This window comes from Aethalodelphis obliquidens, unplaced genomic scaffold (genome assembly GCF_003676395.1).
Source record: "Aethalodelphis obliquidens isolate GAN/ISIS:26980383/991018 unplaced genomic scaffold, ASM367639v1 scaffold2, whole genome shotgun sequence".
NCBI lineage: Eukaryota > Metazoa > Chordata > Mammalia > Artiodactyla > Delphinidae > Aethalodelphis > Aethalodelphis obliquidens.
Window position 1 is genome coordinate 16,263,057 of NW_020837946.1, and position 12,691 is coordinate 16,275,747.

Genomic DNA, 12,691 nt, shown 5'->3' on the forward strand with positions numbered 1-12,691 from the left:
GCTACTGATCGTGAACCAGACACCATAGTACGTGCTCTACAAAATTTATTCCATTTTTAGAAGAATCACATAGCTATCTACAATTCACAGATAAGAAAACCATATCTCAGAGAGGTTAAGTAACTTACACAAAGACACCCAGCTAGTAAAGGAACTGTTAGAATGTTAAACTAGGGATGTCAGTCTTGAAAATCCTGGTTCTGGCAATGACAGGGAGTCATTGGAGCACAGTTAGAGACTCCATTTATTAATAAAGAGACCAAGGTCCAGGGAAGTCCAGCTACACTAGCTAGAAAATCTGGCAGACTGTCTAGTAAAAGGCAGAGTGGATTCCTGTTCTCATTCTAACCTTTTCTCTAGTCTTCCATGCCCTCGCTTTGTTGTTTTTTTTGTCCAAAGGTCCAAGGTTCTTGTTACTTTGGTAAAATTGGTCCTCCGTTTAGATGCAGAAACTCCTAAGATACTTGGTGTTATTTTGAAAAGCCTTTACAAATTACAGATACTTTTGAAATTCAACCTTAATTCAAATAAGCATTTAAAATGTACTTTGTAGCTCAAGATTTTATGGTAGGCACTGTACAAAAAGAACAATTATGCCAAGAATTTCAAATTATTGAATTATTATTTTCATTAAGCTTATAAGCTTATATGTTTTGACATATCTCTTATTGGATTCAAAATACTCTCAATTTCTCACAGCAGTGGGGAGGCTAGTTTTATTAAAGAGTCAAGCTAATTTATACTAAAAGTAGGTGATTTTAGGCGCTTTTTGTGTGGTATTCTATTGTATGCTTTCGACTTCACTGAGTGACTGATTTGTTGCAAATACTCTCAAACGTCTGAAAATTCCAAGGCGTTTTCCAATAAAGTAGGGGGTTTGCATAGATGGTAGACCAGGACCACCATCATTTTTTTCATTTTTGTCCTGTTTTTAAGGAGGAATCATGACTGTTGGATTAGAACACTTTTCCTCTAGGTTGTCACAGTGGACAGAGGAATTTTCAGCACCTCATTTCTTTTTTTTTTTTCTACTATAACTTTTATTATGGAAAACATTGAACCCACTTAAGCATAGAAAGAATAGTATAATGAATTCACGAGTCCCATTATTCGGCACTTAAAAATATACCCCAAATTTCCCAATTCTCTTTCATCTATTTATTCCTTTACTCTTTTTCTTTCTTTTTCTTTTTTTATTGCAATGTTTCTACAGAAATCCAAGCTATCGTATACTTTCATCCTAAATACTTCAGTATTCAACAGCTCATTTCTGATCTTCAGCCCAGAAATGCTATAAAGAGGAAGTTATAGTTCAGTTTTCCCAAGTTAGCATTTCCTGCCTCTTGGGTCTCCAGATTATTGGGCTGCTTTGGGTCCTGAAAAGGGAAATGGGAAGAAAAAAGGGGACGGACATCACTGAATGTCCCCTAGCAAGTGAAGCCTTGCTTTCAGGCAGCTGTGGCTAGAAAGACTTTAATAATCAGTGTGCAGATACCGGGGCGGGGGGCAGGGAATGGTTCATGTTTTAGAAATTTTACTGTTTCTAAGGAGGCAGCCAGTCGATTTCCCATTTCAACCACCCATACCTGCAGCACTCAAATCTTGCAGAGAGGCAACAAGCAACTATTGTTTAAAAACGTTTTAAAAATAATTCGGATTGCTCTTTTTCTCCGCTGAGTCTGTGTACAGAATGACAGGTACCAATGTTCATCTCCTTTTTCAATAAACCTCAGGGAGACACGTGAAGGAACCTAGAAATGCATTCCTTAGAAGGACTTCGTGCGGTTATTTTAAATAAGTTATACGCACACGTACATATATATCCCCCGCGTGCATTTCTTTCCCCCTTTTTACTTGTATAAAATCAGTAGCTACAATAACTGAAATCCACTTCCTCAGGCTGTGACATTTCAGCAGGTCTTCCACGGAGAAGTCAGAAAGTCTGGAGCCGCACAAGCTGTCCCTCTAGGCCACCGACTCGCACGGCTACTGCCCAGCGCCTCGCCAAGCGCGCTCAAGTAAAAGTTGCCCATATAATTAGCCCGGGTCTGAATTTGCACAAGTGGAGTAGACACGATGTGCTACGGAGGCCAATGCCCTGAAACCGTGGCCGCGATCTGCTTTCTCCTCCACACCGCCCTACACCCCTCGTTCTTTCTCTAGGATTTCTATTTCAGGGATGGCGGCTACTCAGGCAACCCCTGGGACACTAAGAGTTTCTCCTTGAAACGCTTTCTGATTTCGTCTTCTGCAATCCAGCTGGCGAGAAGTGCGACAGGACTCCCGGGCCCTCTCCACGGCCACCCGCCACCACTGCGCAGGGGTGGCCTGGGTGCTCCGGAGAGGGGCGGGTGTATGAAAAGATACCCCACGGACACACCTACTCTGCGGACTGCGTGCTGCGGTCTTTGTCCGCTCGCCCTTCCGCGCGGGCCTCGCACTCCCTTTTCTGGCCGGCAGGTGGCGCGCTTGGTTCACGATGAGCTGCCGCCGGAGAGGGAAAGGCGCTTCCATCTCTCCGCGGTCGCCTTCCCGCTGGGACCAAGGCCCGGGAGGAAAACCTGGCCCTACCCCGTGGGGAGCCAGAAGAGGGGTGGTTTGGGAGGAGGAGAGAAGGAGGGAGGCCTCGTCAGGAATCGGGGCGTCTTCAAACGTCCGGAGAAATTCACCGAGTCACGTCGGGGGCCGGGCCCCGGGCCGCCTGCTACGTTGCGGTCTCTGGGCAGCGCTCAGTTGGCTGCGCCCGCGTCCGGGGCATCAGGGGACAAACCAGGGCCCAGTGCTGCCTGGGCCCCCAGGAGGCCCACAGTGACACCCGCAGCACCTCGGCGGGGGCGGCTGCGCGGACTTCTGCGGGTCCTGTCGCTCAGCACCGTCTACTGGGGCGGCGAGAGCTGTCCGGACCAGCGCAGGGGAGCAACGGGAGCGCAGGGCGGCAGCAACCGCTCCGGGCAGCCCCCGAGCTCGGGTTTGCGGCAGGTCCCGGCACTTCCACTTCAGCTCTTCGCCTCTACCCCCCGGGCCCCGAACTTGCTAGGCCCGGTTCCAGGGACTCCCCACGGGGAACACACAGTTGGCTCCCGGCAGCCAAGGCCATCTCGGGGCGCCTTGCCGGGGTGGGGAGTCCTGTCCCGGGGCCGGGGAGGTGGAAGCGCCTTTCCCTCCACTGCTGAGCGCGGAGATGGGGCCTGAGGGGGCTTCTCCGTTGCTAGAAAGTCTTTCGTTCAGTCTCTGGAGACAGGCCGAGGGCTGCACTCGACGTTGGGGACTGATTAGGTACCGCTCTCCAGGCAGCTGGGAGCCTGGGAAAAAAGCAGTAATCAAGCCACAGAACTCTCCCCAAAGAGCATTTCATATGTAGATGCACCACAAAGACACAAAATGGGGCCAGGAGCCAGGTAGCAGAGAGAGGCCGCGGCCGCGCGCAGGAGCGAACGTGTAGCCTGAGTCGGGGCGCGCGGGAGGCTAACACTTCGACCCTCAGAAAAAGAGCAACAGCAAAGAGGCAGGTCAACTTGATACTTTTTTTATTGCAATAAAAGAGCATTTTCCTCCATCTCAAACCGCCCGAGGCGTAAGATTGGGTTCCCAACCTTTCCTCGGACTTCCCCCAACCAATTCAGAGTCTTTCGAAGCTCCTTCCGCCGTCGAGGGGCTGGACCGCTGAGATGCGACCAGGGGACCCGCTGCTTCACTCCAGCAGGGGAGGGACGCGGCAGAACTCGCCCCCTTAATCCCGGGGAGACCAAGCGCCCAGCCGAGCCGAGTGGGCGGGGCATAGGGGCGGGCTCTGCTCATCGGGGGCGGAGCAAGGCAGCCCCTTCTGCGCTACTATTGGCTGCGGGCCCCGGACTGGCGGGTGCACGTCACGGGCCGGGCCCACCCCCTTGGCAATGTCTTCAGCCTGCTGCACTCCTAACTTAAGCATTTATTCCACTGGGATAGAAGCGGCAGGAGCAGCGTTAGCACCGGCGAACCATGGCTGGGATTTTTTATTTCCTCCTCTTTTCGTTTCTGTTTGGGATTTGCGACGCTGTCACCGGTTCCAGGGTGTATCCCGCGAATGAAGGTAAGAACGGGGCGGCCTTTCTGCGGTCTGGGACAGAGAGACGAAGATCGGCGGGTGAATGGTCCCCGGGAGCGCGAGGCCGGAGGGTGCAGGGGGATCCCGGCGCGAGCGGTCGCCTTGACTCCGGAGAAAGGGGTCTGGAGCGAGGGGAACCGCGAAGGGAAGGCGGGGAGCGGCCGGGCAGCCTGCCTCGGGGCGGTGACCCGTACGTGTGGCGAGGTTGCCCAAGTTTGTAGCGAAAGGACAAAGTTTATCGGCATCCACCGGCGAGGGCAGCCCGAGGTGCCCCGAGGGGATGCATGGGAGACAACGCCAAGAAAACAAATAAATAAATAAAATTTGTGGACCTACTCCTACCGCCCCTTACCCACTCAGCCCAGGTCGAGGGGGAACGGAAACCTGGAGGTCCCTGAGGGTATGGTGGTGCTCTCGGGTTCTTGCGAAAGCTTTGCGAGCTCTGGTTTCTGCAAAGTTTCCCGAGCCCTGCGCTTCCCGGGACCTGGCTGCCGGGCCTCCGCCGCGCAGCGGTCGTGGCGCCGCTCGCCGGTCGCTGGTGACCTGATTTGATTGCTAGCACCCGGCGTCAGATACCTTTCGCCCAGCCGGGCCCCCGCGCCGTCGGGGTGCGATTGCTGGCCTAGGGGACACCAAGCTCCTCATGTCACCCCGCAGACCTTGGGAACCCGCTGGCAAGCTGAACGTACTCGAGTTTTAGCTTTTTGCCCCTACAACTGTACACCGGGTTAGTTTGAAGGGAACGTGCCGGACCAACTGGATCAGTGTAGGTGCTCAGTTTTATGTGCGTCTGTTTGGACATGCTGGAGGGCTGTGTGTGTGTGTGTGTGTCTGTGTGTGTCTGTGTGTGTGTCTGTGTGTGTGTCTGTGTCGGGGAGGTGGGGGTTTATCATTTAGTTTCTGATGATCTCAGAGAAAGGCGAGTTGCGTGTGCGTGTGGGTATGCGCGCGCGCGCGCGCATATGGGTGTCTGTGGGTGCGCGGGTGTCCGCGTCGACGCGGACAATTGTGTGCCTGCGCTCGAGTGCCCCGATTGTGTGCGCTTATGTTCCGGCGATGCTCGCGCTCGAGCCTGCGCGCAACTGGCTCGCCGACTCCTTTACCTCCCCACCCTCCCCCATCCATCCATCCATCCATCCATCCATCCATCCATCCGACTGTCCATCTCTCCGGGATCCGTGCATCCATCCCCGTACAATCTATCATTTTCCCTGTTCCGAAGGAGGGAGCCAAAAACCAACTTAGCCTTGGCTGGGCGGGCGGTGCCAAGAGCTCGCCGGACGCAACCTCCCAGAGATTCACACACCTGCCGGCAGACAAGGCTTGGGAGGAAAGAGGCGCTCTGTCACCCTTTCGATCTCCTCTCTCCTACCGACGTGGGCCATCTCGGTCCCTGCTGCCCCTCGGTCCCTGGGGTCGTTCCTCTGAGCGGTATCGTGGATCCCGCGTTCTCCTGACTACTTCGCACTCTTGTTAGGACGTCCCCCAAGACCTCTCTGCAGCAAACGCAGAGATTTTTTCCTTTTTCCCCCTTGTTTTTTCTTTGGGGAGCAAAACTTGGGAGCCCTAGACAAAAAAGGCGGTGATGGAGCTGTAGGCTGATGTAGAAAGGAGGGGGGTCAACCCCTCTCCGACCCCTCCTCCCCCTTAAAAATTAATTCATTTTGTTGCTCTTTATTCCCATCACGTTTTCTTTTCTCCCTTTTACCCTCCCTTTCTACTCCCTTCCTTTTTTTGTAAATTGGGTCTTATTGTTCCCTTTGTGTCCCTAATCCACCTTACATAAATCCAAATGGATGTAGCGGGCTTTTCTCTAGAGACCAAGAGGAGAGAAGGGGGGGGGGCGCAACTCCGGGCGGGAGCGACCCAGGGAAGGCTCTACATTTTAAAATAATTAACAGAACCTAGGAATTCAGGTTTCTCGGGAAAATCAGGAGAAAGAGTCTCATTTTTAACTACTTTGACGTCGGGGTGAAATGAGAGGAGAGGTGGGCAGAATTCAGGGGCCGGGGGGCGAGACTGAGAGTTGGGGTGCGCACGAGCAAGGGTGAAGGTTTCCCATTTCCCACCCCTCCCCCAGCCTGAAGAGCCAGCCTCCCTGATCAAATTAATAACCCAGTGGTTCCTTTGAGATGGGCCTTTCGACCCCCAGGCCTGCAGATCTCGGTGGGAAAGACAATGCGGAGAGTTTAGGAATTCATTGCGTCGTTTTCAATGTTCTCGGTGCCTACGACTGTTCCAGCGTGGGCGGGGTGCGACCGTCGTATAGCCGCCCTCCCGGTCCCCCCAAGCCTGGATGCATACTCTGAGGTGTAGCACAAGCATACTAAATCTATTAGGCAGTCCTCCATAACTAAAATTTAAACCAGTGATTTCCTCTTGGGGGAAGGAGTCTCCGATTGTCTTCAAAAAGGCCAAATAGAATACTTAAGTGTATTTGCATTCTAATTCCACACGTCTGCCATTTCCCCCTTCTGAAACTTTGATATTTAAAAAAGCAGCGGATACCACATCCAGGGCCTATTTATTTGGTGGTGGAGGAAAAAAAAAAAAGTGGTAGGGGAGAGAGCCTTTTCATGACCCTTTTGAGTACTCTCTGATAGAATTCACTTGTGGCTCTGTCACCATGATGATGAGTTATGCGGTCATCTGAAACTTGCAAAAACAAATAACTCTAGTAGATACCAGACAGAGATGAATGCAGATTTTGCTTGGGAGTGTAACTGCCCTACATAGATATATTTATTTTTTGAATTGTACTTGAGATTCTCAATTCATCCTTTTTAGAAAAAGAATCAACTGAGTCCTGGGATGGAATTTTAAATGGTAAGCAAGTTAAATAAATAAGAACCTGCAGATTTAAAGAGGGGAGAGATCGAGTGAGTAATGATTATTTACATAAGTGAGACCGGGTTTAGGTTTTGATCAGAGTTGGATATGCACACCCTCGGCACATATGGAAACGCTCAGGCAAATGGTTTTTTGTAGTATTGGCTTTTTGCAATTGGAAATTAATCTATTTTTCTTTGGTTTTTTGCAGTTACTTTACTGGATTCCAGATCTGTTCAGGGAGAACTTGGGTGGATAGCAAGCCCTCTGGAAGGAGGGGTAAGTTCCGAATTGCTCTCTGATCCACAGGGTAAAAAGGAGTGATTAGCAACTTTCTGAGAGTCCTAATGGTGTGATTCTTGTTGATTGTGGCCGGGGGTCAGATTTCCGCCATGGCCTATGAAGTGAATTACGCTTTGTTGGAGAAATCCTATACTCCCTTTGGATAGCTCTGTCATGGAAGAACTGGAATCCAAAAGGGGTTTCCAAACTAGGAGATTGGTGGAGGCATTGCCTCAGATGCCTATTTAAGACTAAAACACCAACAAGAAATACGATCTGGGGACCAAATTCGTATTTATGCCTATTGCAGTGATAGCCATGAAGTCCTGACAGGGTTAATTTTAGAGCAATTGTTCTATTTCCAGAGGAGGAAAATGAATAAATAAAAATACCAGGGAGAGAACATTTCTAATTGTACCAGGAGCAGGTTTAGTTCTGTGTGTGAGCAGCGGGGGGCTCTGTAACTTGCTATGACAATCTTAAATCAGCTGCTTTTCACTTGCACGCTGAGAGAAAGCCTTACAAACTTGTACCAAGGGCAACATCTATGCAGAAAAAAAAAAAAAAAAAAGCCCCAAGTTTGGCATTGTTGTTACTAAATATGAAAGTTAAAGTATTTGGAATCTTGGATCTTTGGGGACTGGGGAGGCTGGATTATAGAGTATGAGAGGGCATCACTGTTCATTTCTTCTTGAATTTGCCATGAGAATAGAATTAGGTCAATAGCCACATTCTCCTACCCCATCCTCCCCCCTTAATAATAGGTCAGAATGAATCAGCTTTGGAAAGAAATCGGTACAATGTGTAACTCTGGCATCTGCCAAACTGAAACTCTCAAATCCTTTAAAAATTAAGCATATCATCCTACCTTTACATGCCTGATAGTCTACGACTGAGCCATTTGATTAAAAGCAGTGGGGGTGAAAGATTAGGAGTCTTTATCAGGCAAAAATTGTAATGCCAGCACCCAGTACGGCGCTCCACACCTGGCCATTGAATAAACAATAAAGGATTGAAAAAAATAAAGATTCACAGAAACTGTTATAGAAGATGGGCTTCAAAAATAAGACAAGGCAAGAATGGAAAATTTTAGGCTTTTTCCAAAGCAAGTCTTGTCATCCATTTGAAATAAAATGGAGATTGTCCTGCCTTCCTGTTTTTCTGCCTGAACTTGACTGAAGTTGGTTGGGTCTCTGCTGAAAAATTCTAGTCTGCCCTCAAAACCATTTTTTTTTAAAGGGAGGGAGAATGATTGGCAGGTCTCTGGCAGTGTAGACAGGCTGTATTCACCGCTGATTGCAGGCAATTGCCCTCATCCTTTGAATGCGAAGAAAGGTACAGCTTTATCTTGTGAGAGTCAGACTCTTGTTAATCCTATACCCTGGAAAGGTCATTGATTCAAGGAGGCTTTCCCATGCTACACCAGAGGTATTGCTCTGTAGGCCGAATGTATTAGAACTGCTGGCAAAACTGAGGATGGAAGGTATCAGTACTTGCATTAAAAAAATTAATGAGCCTTATTTTTCTTACTGGCTGTTCCCAAGTTTGAAGAGAGGATACGTCTAGTATGATTTTGGACCTGACTTGTTACACTAAATATACATGTGACCTATTGAAAAGCAAAGAGTAACACATTTTCAAGTACAGTTCATGGTCTATCTAGTTTCTGGGAAGCTTTTATTGCAACTTAATATGCTACAGACATCTCCCTCCCCCCACCCCAGCTCCCAGAGAACTGTTGAAAGAGCACCTGGTCACTTTTTCTAGACACAAAACTTCTTTTGGTTGTCTCCATGCCCCTTAAAAAAAAAAAAATAATAACTGTGCATAGCTGACTGTACACAACCCAGAACCTTTTATGGGCAGAATGTGGACTTCTGAATATAGAATGTATTCCTTCCCTTTCCTTAAATACCATGTGTGTAATGTTTTAAATATTGTTAGGAAACATAAAAAATGAAATTTTATTTGTGTATAATAGAATTAGTCCTTCCAAACTACATAGTAGCCATTGAGAAATTATGTGCCAAATTATAAAGTTTAATTAATTTCTAGATTTTGTAATAAAGAAGACTTTTTTGGGCCTAGAATGAAGGGGTAAATTGGATATCTAACAAGTAGGGGGTGGATTGGCTTTAAAAAAGTCTTTCTGAGTGTGAAAGCGTATTTGAATCTTTGGATTATTCTGAAATCTCTACTTATTGTTAGAACAGTTCACATCTTTCTTGGCTGGAAATTTGAGATTATAATTTTGACGAATAATGACATTTATTTGTTTGTTGTTGTTGTTATTTTTAAAAAGAAAAAGAAACCTTATGTGACAATACCACCAGGTCAAAAATGAATTGTAGTCACTGTTCTTTCATTTTTCCATCAGAACAGCTAAGCAGAACATGAAAATAATGGAAAGTGATGGTTTCTGATGGCAACATTGTAGCAAAAACCTAATTTCTTTTCAGTGTTCATTTAAAGGAGTATACTGAGTTTCTGACACTGATTGTAAAATGCAAAACTAAGGGGAGATTTGTCCTTGTTCTGCTGAATTGATCAATGTGTTTAGACAATTAAGTTCGGCTGGAAAATTCGAATTAGACCTGAATTATGTGTATGAACTGTGGAGATATCCCTATGTGCTTTCATTTACATTGATAAATGTGTTTTTCCATATTTCCTTTGTTCTGAGATGAGAAGCATGCTGAGTAGGTTTTTTTGAAGGTGGGGATCTATTTTTGGATTTACATGAATTTCCCCCAAATAAGTAAATTACTGGTGATTTATTGCTTAGTGGATAAAAAGAAATTTTAATCACCACAGGGCACTTAACTCTCCCAGTTCTAAAACTTTCATAATGGTGGCAGATGAAAGGGATACAGAATTTTATGCATTATGACCCTTCACATAGTAACATTTCCATCTATTAATAGTTTTCCAATGCACAGATGGGAAACCTGTTAAAAGATATGTTATGATTCTGTGTACTTCATTGGCTTGAATGGAGCTTTAAGTATAGCTATTACAGAATACAAATTTTTTTTAAACTTTTTTCTTCTAATTATATTCATGTGTTAGATACTTAAGCTGATTTATACCAGATCTATATAAAGGAATTACTGTAGATATTAACGAAGAATTGGAGGCTGTCTATCAGTCTGGTAGGAGCCCCAAATTATCTTGCTGCTTTTAGGATTATTTTAAAAGCCACAGCGAGAATGAAACTACAACGCTAGTCACAGTGAATTTTGCTGAACTCAGATTATCCCACTATGAGAGTCTCTATGTTAGGAAGTAGATTGAAAGAAAACCCTACTATCCTTCTTTAATTTTCTTGGGCTTTGACTCATAAATACCACTTACTGTTTTATTCTCAATATCCACAGTCTATTTAGAAGCAATGCACGTGTGCATTCGTGTTTACTTTGTTTTAAAAATAAGAACAGTATACAAACTTTTTGACTGAATACATGTTCTTGAAAAGTGTTCTACCATTATAAATGACAGTGTATTTGAGAAATCTAACCATAAAGTTTACTCTCTGTCTTCCCGGGATTACCAAAACCAAAATGGTGAGATTTTCTTTACCCCTTTAAAGAGTAGTGACATCGCCAAAAAAAAAAAAAAAAAAAAAAAAAAGACTTTTTTTTTTAGGTATTAGAGAGCAGAGTTCTGACAGGAGCACCACTGATTGACTGATAACTGTCTTCCTTTGGCAGACTCTGCACTTCCTGCTCTTAATTTGCAGGTCTCTGCTCAGTTGTTGAAACAATACACATACTAGTTTTTTCATTTATGAGTAAGTTCGAACTGTTGTCACTTGAACCTGTAGCACTTGTAATAGGTGAATTTGAGGTTGTTAGACCACCACGAACGAGGAACTGCTGAGAACTCAAAAGCAATCAATTCAGCAAAGCCTCTGGATCTGAGGCAAAAGAGTGAAAATTAAAATACTTTCCCAATATAATATCACCTTGGTGAGGAATTAGTGCTGGGTAGCTTTCTTTCTTACTGCAACAAAAATCATCACTGTGCTATGAGGGTAAAATAGAACTGATAAGTCACGGTGTGATGAAATGTTTGTAATCGATGCATTTCCTTTGGATCTTTGCAGTGGGAGGAAGTGAGTATTATGGATGAAAAAAATACGCCAATCCGAACCTACCAAGTGTGCAATGTGATGGAGCCCAGCCAGAATAATTGGCTGCGAACTGATTGGATCACCCGAGAAGGGGCTCAGAGGGTGTACATTGAGATCAAGTTCACCTTGAGGGACTGCAACAGTCTTCCGGGTGTCATGGGCACTTGCAAGGAGACGTTTAACCTGTACTACTATGAATCAGACAACGACAAGGAGCGTTTTATCCGAGAGAGCCAGTTTGCCAAAATTGACACCATCGCCGCCGACGAGAGCTTCACCCAAGTGGACATTGGCGACCGGATCATGAAGCTGAACACGGAAATCCGGGATGTAGGCCCGTTGAGCAAAAAGGGGTTCTATCTGGCGTTTCAGGACGTGGGGGCCTGCATCGCCTTGGTTTCGGTCCGAGTGTTCTACAAGAAGTGTCCGCTCACCGTTCGCAATCTGGCTCAGTTTCCAGACACCATCACAGGGGCCGATACGTCTTCCCTGGTGGAAGTTCGAGGCTCCTGTGTCAACAACTCAGAAGAGAAGGATGTGCCAAAAATGTACTGCGGGGCAGATGGTGAATGGCTGGTACCCATTGGCAACTGCCTGTGCCATGCCGGGCATGAAGAGCGGAATGGAGAATGCCAAGGTAAGGAGAGCCATCTTGTACTTTTCATTAGGGCTGAGTGCACATAATTAAATCAGAGATGAGACTAAATGGAGTAAAGCCAGTAATTAGCAGCCCCTGTGGGATGTGGTGGGACAGAGGGGTCTAATGAGTAAGTGCTACAGCTCCAGGTGGCAAAGCTAAGACGATTCTAATACTGACAAAATAAATGATGCTGCTGTAATCAGCAGAAGGCCAAACACATTTGCTAACAGGCACTTAGATCTGAACCGGCTTGATGTGCCCTCTGAAATGTAAATGAACAAGCTGAAGAAAGGCCCTGATTGATCCTTGCTTAAAGAGGGCCGACACATTTTCGAACCATGGTTCTCCTGTCCGTAAACATCTCTCCTCGTGTGGATGTGTACATGAATGATTTAAAGGTGGAATTAGGATTTGTTGTTCCAGTTTCCTCCTGCTGATTAAAATTGAGCTGTGCGAGGAAAGTCCAGTTTTTCCTGCCTTGTGGACCAGTGTAGACATGGCCCAGCAAAGTGGAGTGGCAAGGTTTCAAGTGCCTTATGTTCCACTGAGCACCCATTGATAGGGTTTCCAAGTGAAATGAATCTTGATGAAAGACCTCTTGATTTCCCTGAGGAGGTGATAAAGAGCTAGGAAGAGTCTTCTTATTCGATCTGTGGTCAGAGGCAATAGTAAATTGTAATCCATTTTGATTATTGAGTTTCTGAAGAAATCCAGATTTTTTTAT

General features: G+C 46.3%; 1 protein-coding gene across 5 annotated transcripts in view; it reads left to right on the top strand.

Annotated features, from left to right (window-relative positions):
• The first annotated feature begins 3,922 nt into the window (after positions 1 to 3,922).
• EPHA4 (EPH receptor A4) overlaps positions 3,923 to 12,691 on the top strand; it is a 142,705-nt gene continuing 133,936 nt past the window's right edge. For 4 of the 5 annotated variants that reach the window (XM_027120356.1, XM_027120376.1, XM_027120366.1 and 1 more), the window contains exons 1-3: positions 3,943 to 4,069; positions 7,125 to 7,192; positions 11,301 to 11,964. In XM_027120356.1, coding sequence (XP_026976157.1) covers positions 3,979 to 4,069; positions 7,125 to 7,192; positions 11,301 to 11,964 — 823 coding nt within the window. In that variant the 5' untranslated portion in view covers positions 3,943 to 3,978. Of the gene's footprint in view, positions 4,070 to 7,124; positions 7,193 to 11,300; positions 11,965 to 12,691 lie in introns of all 5 variants that reach the window. The other variant, XM_027120348.1, reaches the window with a different exon arrangement.